This window comes from Pteropus vampyrus, unplaced genomic scaffold, assembly GCF_000151845.1.
Source record: "Pteropus vampyrus isolate Shadow unplaced genomic scaffold, Pvam_2.0 Scaffold239, whole genome shotgun sequence".
NCBI lineage: Eukaryota > Metazoa > Chordata > Mammalia > Chiroptera > Pteropodidae > Pteropus > Pteropus vampyrus.
Window position 1 is genome coordinate 1,308,340 of NW_011889020.1, and position 17,076 is coordinate 1,325,415.

The following is a 17,076-nucleotide window of genomic DNA, read 5'->3' on the forward strand; positions in this document are numbered from 1 at the left end:
GGCAAGAGGCCCGAAGTGGCTGGAGAAGGGGAGCGGCCCGGGCCGGTGCCTGGGTTCTCGTTCTTGTAGGGAATGCGAAAAAGTCATCTCAATCTCTTCCTCTCTCTTTATTCGTGTACCTGTAATCGTTTTCTTCGTCTTTTTGGCAAAGGAGTGGCAGAAGTAAACTATTCTGACTGGGTTTTGGATAGATTATCATTGAAAAACGGGTGAAGTCGGCTCCCTATAAACCAGCGAGACCTGGTGGCAGAGCTTGGGGTAATGAGCCTTGCCCTGGGCGAGAGGCCGCCTGGGAGTCAGCGCCTCCCCCGGGACCCACCTGCTCGGACCTGGGACATCCTTGGGGGTGAGACTGTCCATTTTATGAGAATAATTTGTGTTTTGCAATTCCAGGTGTTAGAACGCTTTTCTTTATGTTTCGTAGAAATTGTTTCTATCGAGCGTGTGTCCTACTGGTCCAGCTTTTATGAGACCGGGGATGTGTACACATAGCAGCCTTCGAAGTTCTTAAAACCCCTCTGTGTCTCTGTACGAGTTATGGTTTTGAGATGAGAATCTCAGCTTCGTACATCATTACTCCGGCAGGAGGTGCGGCTTTCGTTCCCTTTCCCCAGCTCATCCATGTGAATCACTTTATCCATGTTCCCCTCAAGAAGTGACATTCACATTGGAATGTGGCCGTCTGTGTGCAGTATGACAAACACGGGACTGGAATCATGACCCCTGTTGTCATGGCTTTGTACGGTGCTGGCCTCCTGGGCCTGCTGCCGCTCAGCCTGTTCTGGCTGCACCTGGCACAGAGTTTTGGAAGGAGCCGTTTGAGGGTGAGGCAGTCCTGTTGGGCTGCGGCCAGTCACTGGAACATGAATTACATTAGGTTGCAAAGTGTAATCAAGGGCAGCATCCCAAAAATCATTTGCTATTACTTTGAAAAATTGGATTTAACTGGATCGTAGGTCCAGATTTGGTTTGGCAAAGGTGTGTTTGAACCTGTTGTTGGTTTTTTTGGTGGGGTTGCGACTGGTCACATTGATGGTCAGTAATAAGCAGTGACTTTCCAGTGTGAAGGAAGTTAGATTTCCTGCCAATAATAATGACAAATGACAGACCCTACAGATGGTCACATGCATCCTGCCGTTGGCATCAGGTAGGGTTACCCCATAATTTCTCAGTCTGTCATGTTTGGGCAAAGATTGCTAAGGTGTGACATGTTGAAGACGCTTGCTTCCTGAGAATTTTTAAAAGCTGCATTTGCTTTAGCCAGGCTGTGCTGGACTTGAATTCCAGCCCTCTCCTCACACACAGCTGTGTGATCATGAGCAACGTAACTACCCAGTTTGCCTTATAACATGTAGCCCAAAAAAGATCATGACTAGCAGGTGGTGCCTGTGAAAAGGTTGCAGCTATTTTTACTATAATACTAGCTTTGTCTGTGGAATAAATCTTCAAAGTGAGGCAAAGTTGAAAATAAGTGATATGTACTTAGTGGAAAGTAAAGCACACCTAATACACAGTTTGCGTTTGCTTTCTAGAGGTAGAGTGATGGTGTCGGCGTAGTGATAGCACGTCATCTGTAGGCTTCTGGGCAGAAGGTGGCATTCGGACCCAGCTTGGAGGATGTGTGGATCCTGGCCTTTCCCTCAGCAGACCCAGAAGCAGCCAGACAGCACTCCACTGCTAATCAGTGACCCACAGTTGAAGATGACTGTCCTAGACTAGGGGTGTGGACTTGAGCCTCAGAACCGAGTGGCTTATTCAAGATTAGATTTGACCTCATTAGCATTGTGTGCTACCCGGCCGTGCGCACTGGCCATGGACCAAAACCTAACGAGGGCTCTGAGACTAAATGGGGTGGAAAGCGAGTGATTTGTAAAATCTGATGTTCTGCTCTAAAAATCTTGCTCCTGAAGACAAACTGTCCTAATCGTAAAATGAAAGCGCGTTTGTGATGAGCCCCACCGTTCACACAGTTGTGTAGGGAGCTGGAGAGTCACGCGTGTGGTCGTGTCTTCCTGGGTAATCCTCTCCGACCACAGTTGCCGGCCGTGTGAATGGGGGTGTGTGTGTGGAGCTGGCAGCCCCAGTGTGTCCTTACGACTCCCCTTTTCTTACACATTCAGAGGGTTTTGAGGGGAGAGCAAGTATAAACTTTGTGATAACAAAATTATAGCGTGTTACGTGCAAGTTGCCCGATTCAAAAAATGTGTTAGTCTTTGAGAGGTCAGGTGTTTACTCTCCCCCCCAACAATTTAGGAGATGTTTTGTAAAAGGTTACGATTTTATGTGAAGTGAAACCAGTATTCTGAAAAAGTTGGGTGGAGTCAGTTCATTATAAAACTGGAAAAGCCGTTTGTGTGAGTGTAGGAAGTCAGACCTCTGAGGGCGCTTTCCCTGGATTCCATGAAGGTACCAGAGGGGAATACGGGTCCCTTTTTATTCTCAGAGGTGGCTGGGAAGAAAGCGGAAAGCTGGTGAATGTCTGAGAAGGTGGCAGAGCCCGGCCCCTCCTGCAGAGAGGCGTGGGAGCGGGGAGTAGGGCTCCGCTCAATTGTAGGCAGCGCAGACTTTGTATTTTTTACAGGCATGGGTTTGTCACAATATGTTCTGTTGGGTAAGAGAGTTTTGTGGATGTTGTTTCTCCTTGAAATCTGTACATCAGAATATCCAAATCAGCAGATGGACCGGCTTCCTGGGCTTGACATTTATGCGCATGAAGGGTGTAGAGTTGCCAGATAAAAAACACCACTTACATCTGAATTTCAAATAAGTAATGAATAACTTAGTATTTGTTGTTTACCCGAATTTCAGTTATTTTTTTTGTTTTAAAGATTTATAAAGAAAAGATATTACAAAATATCTTTTTGAAATCTTCAAAGAGAAGTTGCTCTTAAAATGATTTCTTAGACATGTCTGCTGTCTTATAAGCGATTTTAAGTATCAATCTGTTAAGGCAGATAGATACTTAAGATCATTTTAACCCTAAAATCTTGATTTCCTAGATTGAAAACTTTTAGGAGAGTATCAAATTCATATTTTAATGGTGTTTTAAAGTTGTTAAATATGTTTTAGTTTTCTTAAGTTCATTTGACTTCACTTGATACTATAAATTACAAACTAACTTCTGGATGGAAATAATTGAATTTCACATTTAACTGTTTTTTCCCCTCTGAATCTGGCATCCTTGGGGGTGGGGTAGGTGGTTGTTGACAGTTTTCAGAATTCAGATTTTGAGATTGGTATGTGTTCAGAACTTTTACTGTCTTGCTCTAACCTTTGCTGTAAATAGCGCTTTAAAAAGATTGTTGATTGCAGTGTCGGTCAGAAGTCGACCTTGACCATGGGAGGTGCTGTGAGCGCTGGAGAAGACAACGACGAGCTGATCGATAACCTGAAGGAAGCACAGTACATCCGGACTGAACTGGTGGAGCAAGCTTTCCGAGCCATCGATCGTGCCGATTATTATCTTGAAGAGTTTAGAGAAAACGCTTACAAAGACTTGGCATGGAAGCATGGGAACATCCACCTGTCGGCCCCCTGCATCTACTCGGAGGTGATGGAGGCCCTGGAGCTGCAGCCTGGGCTCTCGTTCCTGAACCTGGGCAGTGGCACTGGCTACCTCAGCTCCATGGTGGGGCTCATCCTAGGTAACGGGGGACTTGGGGGACACTGCCCCTGGGGGAGGAGAGCAGAGTCTGCTGGCAGTTTCCTGGTGGAGACCAGGTGACTGCCCTTGGCCTTCCCAGCAGCTGTGCAGTGCCGTTCCCAGTCACCGACGGGCCGGTTAAGGGAAGGCCCCTTCTGTTCCTGTCGCCTCCCACTTGTACCTCCACCACCTGTTCTGCACACGGTGTGGGGCAGCTGACGGCCTAGAGAGGTGTGTGGGCCTGGGCCTCACCGCCCGCCCTGTCACTCTGCCTCTGAACTCAGCGTTAAAGTTCCCAGGACACTCAGCGTTAAAGTTTCCTGGGAATTAAAGTTCTCTCAAACAGTTTCTTTTTTTTTTAATACTAAAAGAGATAGTACCTGTAAATTGTTTATTTTTAGATTAATTCCAGGGATGAAAGGGATTTCACAAGTTATTATATTTGAAGCCATTTAGCCTATTTTTTCAAACAAACAAGATTTGCGACTATACGTGGGAATCTGTTATTTTTAGTATTTAAACAACAGTATCAGATAACTGAGGATTAATTTAATTCCCACCTTGTGTAAAATGTGTTAGTGGGGGAAATGTGTGTTAATAACTTTCATGGCCAGGAGGTTTTCTGGCAAAAAAAAAAAAGGGGTCGTTTATTGAGCCATCTACCAGCCAGAAAGAGGACCCGGCCCTGGGCCCTTTTATTCTAGTGAACTTGGAAAGAAGCTTGTTGTTTTGAAAGAATTTAGGGTGCTGTAGATGAGGGGGAGGGTGAAGGCCTCGGTGAGCAAACAAAGCGAGACGTGTGGGGCCTCGTGGGCCGGCTGGAGGCCTCGCCTTCAGCTTGCTGAGCAGTTTGACTCCTGATCGGCCTGCTGAGGCGTGCTGGAGGGCACCTCCGAGCTCTCCCTTGTTGGCATCTGTTTCTACTCTGAGTGAGAACTGGTCTTGCCAGAGTGATGGCAGGCACTGGTCCCTGCCCTATGGAGTGGTGGCCGGTCCATCGGTGCTGGGCATCTGTGCGTTTTGAGGTTGGAACTGACAGGATTTGCTAAATACAAAGGATTTGCCTTAAGTATCGTAATGTTGTCATCAAGTCAGCGTGAGCCTGTGCGTGGGGACGATGTCACAGGGCCACGGTCAGGCTGCTCTAGAGAATCTCAGCAGTGACACTTGGCATCTGTGGACGTGGAATGAAATTTTTGGTTTCTTTATACATTTACATACTTTGGAATTCGCTGAAAATTTGTGGCTGTAGTTAGGTTTTGGGAGAGTCAAAATTCATATGCGGATTTCGACTGCAGGGTTGGTACCCCTAGACCTGGCCTGCCTGGTTCAGGGACCGGTCGACTGGACTGGGAGTTCCGTTAGGTGTCGGGCGATCCGCAGGGAGGACAGCTGGGTCTTCGGCGGTAATGGACACCGTGTCCTGCCGTGGCGCATTTCACGGCGCTAACGGGAGACTTTGCCTTCGTGGACAGATGTTGTGGACCTGCAGGGAGAAGCCTGCGTGTGTCCAGGTGCCACGTGTCCCTGGCCGGCCTCCTGGCTTTCTGAAGCCTTAACACTCTCACAAATCCCTCCAGAGGTGAGAGCCTCGTTGGCCTCCTAGCACCTGCACATGTGACACAGGCCCCGACTCTCTGACCTCAGCAGCCTTTCTGCCTGGCCCTGAACTTCATGCCTTTCCCGCCATGTTCCCAGGCTTGTTCTGTGGGATCCTGTCCTTGGCTGAGGGCTGTCCTTTCCTGTGGTCCTGAGCAGTGAGGAGAGGACAGAACACCTGCCTCAGACATGACGCATGAGCTGTGTGATGTGGGAACTGCTCTGCCTGGGGCATCGCGGGTCCGACCTCAGTGCCATGTCCTCTGACCCCGTGTCCTTCCTCCCCTGCTAGCCATCTTTTCACGGGGGTGGGTGGGGGGACGATGTTACCACTCTGTTTAGTGCTGAGCCTCTTGGGAGCAGAAGCTGCGTCCTGTAACTCTTACTAGAATTACCTCCCCCACTGCGTCAGGGAAAGGTGAGTGGCTCGTGAAGCAGGAAAGCAGGATCTCCTGAAGTTTGCTGTGGTTCGATGTGAACAGGGAAATGTGACTTCCCAGATGGAGTGTGTTTGACGAGAGGTCGTTCAGCAGCAGCCGTGTGTGTGGCAGGTGGAGATGTGCTCCTTTACCCATGTCCCCGCAGGACGCTGCTGCCCTGTGACTGGACGCGTGTCCAGTCCCACACGCCCTTTTGGTTTTCAGAAATTCAGGTGTATCACAAACGTGAACGCGCACGTGCCCCCTTCCCCGTAAGAGGCCCCCGAGGGTGAGCAGTGTCCTACCTTCCATCGATATGGATGAGCCTTGCTTGTTTCTGACCTGCATAGAAACGGTTCTCGCTCCACGGAGACTTAACTGAGGGGTTTGTGCCCCTCAGATCTCAGCAGACCTGCCCCCAGGAAGTTTTACAGAGGGAATGTGACCATCACTAACTGGGCTCAGGCCGTATTTTCCATAATGGATAAATTTCCTTTGCTATAAAAAGTGTTTCACTTGGATGGGAGACCACCTAGGAAGACCAGGTACCATAGGCGTAAAAAATAAAAAAATTAAAAAATAAGGATTTTAAGCTGACAAGATCCTTGCAATCTGTGAGGTCAACCAAGGGTTGCCTCGCCAAAAAAAAAAAAACGAAAATGTGTTTCATCGTGACTTGGAATTATGGTTTTATTTTAATGATGATTAAAACCTATTTTGTGAGAATTATTAAAATGCCCACATCTGAGTGTTTGGGGGACTTTTAATGGAAAATAATCTTGTGTCAAGTTTCATTTGCAAAGTACGTGTTTCTTCTTCAATCCTTTAGTAGAACCTCGAACTCTTGGTTTCAGACCTTGGCTTTTTATCTGTTTCAAATAATGCTTTAAAAGTGAGAGAGCAGGCAGGCTCAGGCTTTGGAGAGCTGTGGAATCAGTAGCTCAGAGAAGAGAGTGTTCGCGAGGTGCTGAGCAGAGGCTGCCCGCGTACGCAGAGGTTGGCGCGGGCCAGCGGTGCCCTTAGCCGTCAGCCCTGTGGACCTCTGAGATCACACGTGCCGAGTCTGATGCGTCACAGTCGATAGATAGAAACGGGGAGTAAGAGTCCTTGCTCTAGGTCTAAAAGTTTCCTGTTCTGAAACCTCTCAGGTCCTTTTGGGGTGAACCACGGGGTGGAGCTTCATTCAGATGTCGTCGAGTATGCAAAGCAGAAGCTAGACTCCTTCATCAGAACGAGCAGCAGCTTTGACAAGTAAGACCAGGTCCCGTCCGGCCCAGGGTGTCGGGTACAACCTAAACCTCCGATGAGATGGAGAGAAGTCGGGTCCTTGGCGAACTGACTGAGGGTGGCAGGAGGCTCAGGGGTGTGCCTGTGTGTACCCTAACAACCCAAACATGTTCTGCGGTGTGAAGGGCTTTGGGTTTCTTAGCTGTACTACCCGGTGAAGGTGATTCTTCACCAGTATCACAGCTAAGAAAAGGAGATAAAATGTTCATTTTACTTAGTTTTCGTGTTTCTGGTAGAGACATTTATCATTGGATTATGTCTAAAACGTAATGGTTGCATTTGTCTTTAGACAATGTTTATAACCGGCTCTTGCCATTTTTGGAGAAGACCTTAAAGCTCGTAGGGATTATCGTTTTTAGAAAAACCAAGTGTAATTTTCCCTCGTTTCACCTCCCTGTGGTAGCTCTTGAGTGACATGATCAAAAGCGGAGCAGAGATGGTGGTGGTTGGGGGTCGGATGCTCCCAGCGGGGATCTTGCTTACGACATCCCCTCCACGACGTTTGTTTGAGTTTCTAACGTCCTCATTATCGGTGGTCTGCTTCTCGGAAGTCTGGCTTCCAGCCTCTGTCTCTGTCCACCGTGTCTCTTCGCCGCGGGTTTGCGGTTAGCGTAGATGTGCTGTGGAGCCGTGATACAGTGGGATAGGTTTCGTCACGGAAAACCTGTCCTGCTTCCAGGTTTGACTTCTGTGAACCTTCCTTCGTCCCTGGCAACTGCCTGGAGATCTCTCCGGGCTGTTCTCAGTACGACCGGGTGTACTGCGGGGCTGGCGTGCAGAAGCAGCACGAGGACTACATGAAGAGTCTCCTCAAGGTCGGGGGCATCCTCGTCATGCCGCTGGAGGAAAAGGTCAGGCCCCACGTAACTGGCGTGTTCACTTCCCCGAGCGTCAAGGTCTGTGCCAGGAAGTCTGCATGTGTTTTTCCTTGTAGCCCTTGTTACAACTCCCTCCACGTCCCAGAGGAGCAAACAGGCAGGGACCGGCCATGGGGACAGCCAAGGCAGGGCTGGGCCCGGCTCCTGTGGGGTCCCCAGACAGAGCTTCCCCTCCCTTCTCTCTGCTGCCCCCCCCCACCCGTAGTCTGTGAGGCCTGTTTTATTAGAATTGTTATAGGTAAAACTGTTAGAGTGATTCCATTTCGCTTGTTAGTCTCAGCGTTAAAACCTGCGGTGGTATTTTGCAGGAATCCCTTGCTTGGTAGGGAGCTTTGCTCGTTCACATTCCTGCCTGTTTTCGAAACTGTTTCAGTGGGGAAAACAGTGTAGTAAGTGAGCAGATGAATCAGACACGCGTTGGCCATCAGGAAGACTGTCCCTCAGTCAGAGGACACTAGGAAAAACAAATGATAGAAATTAGGAGATGGTGCATTTTTTCCCAATTTTCTGCAATTTTCAAATGTTAGCATTTCATTAATCTTGTTTGAAAAGTAACTTCATTTTAGAAAATCCAGAAGACATTCAGGAACACTGCTCACAGTTGCCACTCTGACGGCCGAGTGGGTGGGCCTCGTACCTGTGTCTGGGCCGTTCTTTTTCAGAAAGCTAACTGTGCGAGCGATTTAGAACGCATGGCCTTGGAGAGTGCACGACTTGCAGGTCGCGTGCCCCCACCCCCCGCCACCATTCCTCGTGCTGGCGAGGAGCCTGCCGAGTTGTCGACCAGGTTGTCATCTGGTTTGTGTAATTGGACATTAGTCTGTATGTAGTTTGTCACTTAGTAACCGTTATCTGAAGACTTCTGTGATTGTCCCACATTAAAGGAATTTTTATGCATAAGTGTTTCAGTATGTATCTGTAAAAGATAGGGGCTCTTTTTTTAAACGTTATCACAAAACCATTATCAACCTAAAAAATTAATAGTGATTTCTTAATATCCTCAGATGTCCAACTAGTGTTCATGTTTCCCTGATTGTCTCAAAATTTGTTCGACTAGTTTATTTGAATGAAGCTCTATTTTTAAGATTTATGTATTGCCTTTGATTGATATATCTCTTAAGGGTTTTTTTTTTTAATCTGTAAGTTCATTCTTTTATACTTTTCAATTTATTTGTTGAAGAAATCAGGCCATTTGTCTGAGAGTTTGCTGCGTTTCTTTCTGTCCTTTATCTCATGTAAGTTGGGAGTGGGATTTTTTGACCTTTTCAGCCTTGTCAGCTCCCTTTTCTCTCATGCTAAAAGTCCTGGTCCCCAGCCACCCAGTTTGCTGTTGGTGTCAGCATTGTCACTGGCTTTCTGATTCCTAGAACTAGTTCAGGATTTTGGGGGGATTTTATGTCCTTCTACTAGACCGGAGAGGCACACGTTGTCGGATCCTGCTGGCTTTCTCACTGCTGCTTTGAAGAGCTCTCTGCCAAGTGGTGACAGGGCTAGATGTCCCATCCTTGGGCTCCGTTCTCTGAATAGTCTTTTCAGTGTGCCATGCACACGATTTTGGAAATCTTGGTTGTATTGCAAAAGTACGTGAGACCTTCGATTGGGATTGTGTCACGGCTCGATTAATCTGACAGTTGCAGACATGGCTCTGATACCCATCTGCTCACTCAGAACTTGGCATAGGGTTCATAGGTTGTTTAAGGGCTCACACGTTGCTTATTAATTATATTTAAATATTTGATGTTCATTATAGCTAGAAATTTTCCTTTTATAAAACGTTTTTGAAAAAAAGTGGTTGCTAATATGCAAGAATGTGAGTAGCTTCTCGATACTCATCTGTGTCTAAGGTTCATAACGTAGAATCTTAGTCTTAGAGGATTTGCTGGCTTAGGTATTTTTAGGTAAGAGAGCTTGTGATCCTAGCATGTCAGAGCTGACCAGAAATAGCACTATGACCTGTTTGGTCATTTGGAGACTGGCACAGTCACACGGAACGCTCAGGAGGCCCTGCGGTCGACTCGGTTCTTCTGATGCTCCCGACACTGGGATTCACAGCAGTGTCGTGCCCATACCTAAGTCCGCGTGTCTTCAGTACACTTGAGGGTGTACCGCCCGAGTGAGCTAAGCTCCTGCACGCCCAGGATGGCCTGGCGCCTCTGCGGGCGTGGCAGCGACTCTGCAGTCATCGCTGCTGTCGGGTCTGTGGTCACGAGCCCCTGCCTGTCGTAGGAAGCTTGTTTTATAGTTCCCATCCTCCAGAAGCGACATTTGGGGTTCAGTGGAGGTCGAAGCGTTGCAGGTGGTGGTTTGTGTCTTAGAACTCCCACCTCTGTACCGGCCCCCCTTACCTCCCCCACCGCGGACTTCCATGGAGAGCCCAGAAGACTTGTCCGGTTAGAGTCCCCCTGATCCTTCTCGGATTGTTTTCTCTTCTGCCCTTAACTTCTGTCTCCATCATACATATTTTTTGTAAACAGAAGTTAGGTCTGGAAGTTTGAATACATTCAGACTAAACTTGTTTGCAAGAATATTAAGTTATGTGTGCTTCACGTCATATCACATTGGGGGCCCGTATTGTCAGGTTATTTCATAGTTAGCGTATCTGTGTCTTTTTAGGTTACATATACAGATGATTGTATTTAAATATAACATACCAGGAGCCAAACCATTTTCAATGTTCTCATTTTGTCTTTGAGATAGTTGACTAAGATAACGCGTACTGGCCCTTCTGCTTGGGAAACCAAAAAGATTCTGGCCGTTTCCTTTGCTCCTCTGATCCAGCCCTGCCATTCTGAGTCAGGAAAATCACGACTTGTCCAGTTACGTAAGTAAAAAGACCTTAACTTTGAGATCTTTTAAATCTCATTAGAATTTGAAGAGAAACAAAATTTATGACGAATCTTTTACTTTAAAGGACATTTTCTCACCTATCATGACCTTAAATTTCCATGTGATTTTTAGGCATTTAAAAAATTAAGTCTATTTTTAGCAAATTTTAAATTATTTTAGCCTTCCTTTAAGTCTTCAGAGCTGTTGCTGGTCATGATGTTGGAAGCAGAGGACCCATGTGACAGGGAGTGACATCTGCCATGGGGAGGGGGCCGGAGCTCCTGTGGTTGTGGGTCCCTTCGCCCCGCGGGGATACTGTGTGGGCATGTGTCAGCCATCCTGCTGGCGGGTGGCGGCGGGCTCACCCGGCATGCCCTGCCTTCCAGCCCTTCAGGGAGCAGACCGAGCGTTGGCCAGCCAGCGTAGGGCCGACATCCATCCAGGTGTTGTGTTCTGTGTTAAACAAAAACTCATACAGCCACAGGAATCCCAAATGCTTTTATTTAAAATAAAGCCATTCGTCATGTACTGATTTCTGATCATTTAGAAAATTTAGAAAATGTAAAAAAAAAGAATGAAGAAAAAAATTACCTTTAACCTCACCACCCAGAGACAGTACATGTTGGCGAATTCTTTTTGGAACTGTTCTTTTGTTTATGAGGAATCACCTGTCAAATAGTGGTGCTCAGCCTTCCTCTCTGCTGAGTACAGGTCATGTGAAGTAGACGTGGCCCCTGAAATGTGGCCGCGAGCAGCCACGGAGTACACGGAGTACGTGGAGGCACCCAGGCACCGAGGCGGGGCTGACGGAGGGCGTGACGCGATGCTGTGCATGGTCCCGCAGGGCGGAGGCATTCCCTCGGGAGAGTGGTAGAGCAGGCGACTTCCCCGGTGCAGTCCACGTGGGGAAACTGGACTTGGGCTTGTCACACAGGCTGCGGGAAGCCCTTAGAGATTTCGCATCAAAGATGTGGCGCTTCTGTCCTCAGGACCCCTGTGCCGAGGTGGAGGGGGCCTGTGCTCCCTGGGAGCCCCACCTGGGAACCCCACCAGAACGTCTGAGCGAGGGCCTTGCTGGTGGGGTCTCTGGGTCCCTTGCGGGTCCGGTTGAAGACCAGCGTGTTGGTGGGGGCGCTCAATCAGGCCTGGGTACGGACCGTGACCACGTGGAGGGCACCCCGAGGTCGAGGTGTGTGCTTTGAGGCCAGGGCGTCACAGCGAGTATGGAGTGATGAGAATCGTGATGTCTTTGGGCAGTCCGGTTATTTGTAAGTTTATTTTCGGGAGCCAGAGTTTCCTAAATGAGGAAAGTCGTGTGGAAGACAAGGACTAAAGAGGGCGTCGGTGCCCGGGGCGGACGGGGTCAGGTGCATCGGCCATGACGGACTCTGCAGGCAGGAAGCAGTTCGGAGACTCCTGGGATTGTCCAGACTAGAGATGAAGGTGAAACCCAAGATCCTGGCCTCTGCCGTGGAAAGGACTCGGCGTCAGGCAGCTGGGGCCTTTCCGAGGCGGATGTGGGAGTCTGCTGTGGGTGCGGGTTTGCGGGAGGCTCAGGACCCCAGGCAGGACTGGGTCAGAACCCTGGGAGCGGCGTGTGGTCTCTCTTAACGGGAGTCACAGCAAGAGTAAGCGTTTGGAGGGGGAATGGTAAAGCCAGAGGCGTGGGCAGCAGCACCAGCCTGGGCGCCGAGGGGCAGCCAGCAAGAGAGACTCACTCCCCACAGCAAACGAGGTCCGTTTCCCCCGCGTGCACCTCGGGGAGGCGGGACTAGGGGGTCTGATGACCTGTGAAGAGCTCACGTCCGCAGACGTAGGAGCAATAGCAAGTGGGACGGTGAGGGGACTGGGGTGCAGAAGCAGAAGCCAGTGGGCTGGTGAGCTCGATCATGGTGCTCCGGGCAAGAAAGTGCTGGTGTCCACCATGGAGGCAGGGGAGGGGGCGGAGGGCGGTGCAGGCATGGGGAGAGGGTGCTGGGGGCCTGGGCGGGTGCTCTCCGAGAGCCCCCTGGGATGGCAGGCATTGGCGGAGGGTCTGCGCACCCCCCCTTTGGTTTGGGTGACATGTTACAGATGACCCAGGAGCCGTCCTGAGGGTGGGCTGAGCTTCTGGAGTGTGTGGGCACTGGAGGGGACAGTAATGCCGATTTTCAGTTGAACGTGTTTAAACAGGGGCTGGTTTCTTCCCACTGCGAGAAGCAGCGTTCGCCTGGGTTGAGGTTGAGGTTGAATTTGATTGACAGATGTCATTTTTCTTTGGTGTGCTTTGGAGGTTTTGTCTCTTTAGAAATGTGATTCGCTTTTCTCTAATAAAATAAACAAATACCCAATTTGTAAAGCACCGCGGAAACGTTAAAATAGGTAGGAAGCTGGAGCCGGGCGTTCGCTGTATTAACTCGCGGACGAAACGGTCCAGGAATGAGGAGCATAAGCAGTGACGAAAGAGGCTGTGAGAGACACGAGACGGTCCCCAGGTTTTCACGGGGCCCCCGGTGGGCGCGTGTGCGGCTCCGCCCCCTCCCCTCTCGCGCAGGGTCAGCATGTTTGGAGGTTCCCGCGCACGGGCGCACCGGTGCCCCCGCCGGCCGCCCTGCCCCCGCGCACAGTGCGCCTGCAGGGCTCCAGGCCAGGGCGCGGGGCTCGCGGGGTCGCCACGCAGACCGGTGTGACGCGTGTCCTTTCCCGCAGCGCCGCTGGCGGTCCGCAGCCTCCAGGACCTGGCGCGCATCGCCATCCGCAGCGCCATAAAAAGGGTCATTGAGCAGGAAGCGGCGGGCGCGCGCGGGGGCGGCCCGAGGAGCCCGCCCCGGCTCAAGCGCAGGCGGCGCCGCCGTCGGATGGAGACGATCGTCTTTTTGGACAAAGAGGTCTTTGCCAGCCGGGTGTCCGGCCCCTCTGATGACAACAGCTGTGAGGACGCGGCGGAGGACCGGCCTGAGCAGGACGACGCGCCGCCGGCGCCCAGGCCGGAGCCTCCGGTGAACGTGCTGCGCGAGAAGGTGCTGCGCCTCCCGCTGCCCGACCCCCTGAAGTGCTACCTGCTGTACTACCGCGAGAAGTGAGCGGGGGCAGTGGGGTGCCGCGCCCAGGAGCAGCGAGCCCCCCACCCCCAGCTCGTCCGGACTCTGCTCTAGGGCGCTCGTTAAACGCTGGGGCGTCTTTAAGTCCCGTCTGGCACGCGTGAGGCCCGCGGGAGAGAATGGCCTGGGAAGGGCCGGCTGTCCCCGGGCCCGGCGCCCGCTCCTGGCACAGGACGCTCGCCCGCCTCGCGGATTCGAAAATAACCTGCGTTGCTCACGTTTGTACGTGGTGGGCCTGCTCTGCGCGGGACACACGGCATCAGCCTCTTACCGGCTGCCACCGAGTCCCACTGAGAGCTTTTCGGTTCCCGGAGGAGGGCACATTACTGAGAAGCTCCCCCTTATTGAAGTAAATGCATTAACTCTTACGTGAGTTGTCGGTTGTAATTTTTAAAAAGAAAAACTAACGGGGCGGAGGACTGAGCACCAAACTGCCGCTGTCTTTCTGCAGTGCCGGAGGACTCCAAGGCGTTTCTTCCTGACGCCTTTTGCTCCCTTAGAACCAAATGTCGGTAACCCTGAGAGCGCCCCGCAGACAGCTGTGTGCAGTGGACCCCGCGGCTCTGCTCCCGATGGCGGGGAGGTCGCCCGCCCAGCCTGCTGTGCGCAGCGCGCGTCTGAGGCTTTGGCGGGCTCGGCCCGGGGCAGCAGGAAGCGTGAGAGCGAGGACGCTGCTGGAGACAGCTTGAGCTTTCGCAACTTCGGTTCGCTATTTTCCTGTAATCACATTAGAGTACTGATTCATAGATTTTATCTTTTGTAATTCTGGAGAAAGATTTGTTAGTTTTGTAATTTTTCTTAAGAACAAATATATGTATTTTACTAGCTCCATTGCATTAGAATGATTTAGCTCACGGTGACTTCTGAAACTGGCCTGCAGGCTCCGTGCGCAGAGAGCTCTCTGCCTTTGACCCAGTTGTGGGCCTGGAGGCAAAGGGACCTGTCAGCTGTCTGCAGGGTGTTTGGGAGTCACGTCGCTTGTTCGGAAACATCGGTTCTTTCCAAATTCTTTTTTACCTGAAGAAAAAAATAGTGTTAAATATTAATAGTAAACCCAAACTCAGTGCTGATGTGGCATTGCTCACCCAGATTTCCTGATTCACTTTACCCTTTACCCTCTGGGGTGTTGCTGAGGTTCAGGTGTGTCTGTGGCTTCACCAGCTTAAGTAAATTCTGTTTTTTTTTTGTTTTTTTTTTTTCATTTTTGCTTTTTTGTAGTAACTGAGTCATTTTTGTCACAGGATACTGTGAGCATGCACAACTGGGAAAACATGGATATCATCCTAGGTTTATAAGTTTGAGCTGCTGTAGAGAAGGTTACTTCATAGTGAGTTACCTGCCTTTGACTCAGACAGAGTCCAGCCCCATTCTTTCAGAGAGAGAAGCGCGGTTTACAGTTATGTGCTGGCACTTCATAGTTTGACATTATTCTAACTGATATGTAGAGAACTGTGCAATACATGGACGTTTTGGGGCATAATAAGTAAATGATATCTGTGAAATCTGTTACATTATGTTGCTTGATTAAATTTCTCCTGTAATTGTATAAGGATTTCATTTATTTTAAACCACCTTTGCCTTTATGCTAGCTTGTAAAAACTATTTACAATGCATAAGACATGTTTTCCCTATATATGTTCAACTTTCCCTAACATTTTGTATTTACATGCTGTCAGTTTGTGATTTTTAAACCAGAATTTGGTTAAAAATATATAGATACAACATACATGAAATAGTTTGATGTTTATCTTATAAACAAAGGAGAACTGTGAGTTTTCCCGTGCTTAAGCACCTTAGTTAGCAGAGTTCAGTATGATACACTGTTTTTGAGTGGATGGATCATATAGCCTGTGTTGTCTGCAAGCTCTGTATTGTAAACCACATTCTAGACAACTGTTGACTTCTATGTTCTGAGTAGTCTCTATTTTTATATGTGACTTTTGTCTTGAAAGTAGCAAAGCCATAGACATGTGCAAAACATATACCGAATTCATAAATATTAAGTATGTGATGTGAAAATCAACTGTGTATGTAAAAATACTTTTGCCGGTCTGGAACTTTCAGGGTATTAATGTCAGAAATCTAAAACAGATTTTAATGAGCTGATATATGTGGATAAATAAAAGATATCAATAAAGGCAGTTAAGACATTTAGCTTTCCTGGCATTGCTTGTTCCTCTGTGGGATAGAAATTCTTAACTACTGCTTTTTTTTTTCAAAAATTTAAAAAATAGCCTTTTTTCTTTATTAGAGTCGTGTGTTTTCTTTCCCTGTTTGTCTTTTTGCTTACTTCTGTACCATTCTAGTGCACATAGGAAAGGCATTGTCTGTCATTAAACATGAGAAGTTTGCAATAGCCAGATAGACATGTGGCTCTGACTCCATGAGAGGAGAGGTATCTGAAGGAAGTCTGTAGTTAGCTTTTGGCACAATTTTTCCAAATCGTGAAAATGCTACAAGATAATTGGGTGGTGACAACACATGCTAAGGGCAGCGAGGGTCAGGGTGAGGGTTTGGGCTTAGGGTTTAAGGTCAGGGTTGGGGTCAGTGGCCAGGGCCAGGGTTTCCAGTTTGATGCCGTAGGTTTCTGTTACTTTTCATTTCTCCTCTCTAGTTTTCTACAGAATTGTCACAACGAGCATATAGCAATGCATCGTCATTAACTGAAGTGCGTATTTTATTCGGGTCCCCTTCATCCTGGCTTTTTCTGTCCCAGGATCCCATCCAGGGCACCACAGGACGGTCATGTCTCTTTGGGCCGCCCTTGGCTTTGACAGTGTTTTGGACTTCCTTGTTTCGATGACCGTGACAGTGTCTCACCATGGGATTTACTTGGTGTTTTTCTCACGAGTACATTGGGGTTGTGGGTTTTGAGGAAGCAGGTCACAGAGGTGAAGTGCTTTTCGGCAGTTTATGTCAAGGGGACGAGGCAGCTCATCCCTGTTGGTGTCAGTCTGGTTACCTGTGTCAGGTTCCCCACCGTGAGGTAACCGTTCCCACCTCCATCCTCTGCATCCCCCTCATGAGGAAGTCACCGCGGAGCCCACACTTCAGGAGAGCGAAGGTAGCTCATTTCTCCCTGACGGATGGGTGCGTGTCCATATCAATTATTTGGAATCCCTCTGAATAGGAGATTTCTTTTCCATCACATTTAAAATTTTATGTGGCGATTTGGTTTTGCCAGTGTGGACGCCCGAACGGCTGGCTGCCTTGAGCTGGCCGCCGCCCAGTGCTGCGGTGTCCGGTCCCCGGTCATCCCATGGCGGCCGCTGAGGGCCTGTGCTGTGAGCTCCCGTTCTCCTTCGGCAGAACTCTGTCTTCGTGGGTTTTTCCTGGTACTTCCT

General features: G+C 49.3%; 1 protein-coding gene across 10 annotated transcripts in view; it reads left to right on the forward strand.

The window, feature by feature from the left end:
- PCMTD2 (protein-L-isoaspartate (D-aspartate) O-methyltransferase domain containing 2) overlaps nt 1-15,886 on the forward strand; it is an 18,762-nt gene extending 2,876 nt beyond the window's left edge. Inside the window, exons 1-7 of one of the 10 annotated variants that reach the window (XM_023519864.1) lie at nt 7-346; nt 1,533-2,471; nt 3,313-3,644; nt 6,810-6,912; nt 7,628-7,844; nt 10,524-10,647; nt 13,341-15,886. In XM_023519864.1, coding sequence (XP_023375632.1) covers nt 2,401-2,471; nt 3,313-3,644; nt 6,810-6,912; nt 7,628-7,844; nt 10,524-10,647; nt 13,341-13,714 — 1,221 coding nt within the window. In that variant the 5' untranslated portion in view covers nt 7-346; nt 1,533-2,400 and the 3' untranslated portion in view covers nt 13,715-15,886. The other 9 variants (XM_011374114.2, XM_023519863.1, XM_011374119.2 and 6 more) reach the window with 9 other exon arrangements.
- Nucleotides 15,887-17,076: the final 1,190 nt, after the last annotated feature.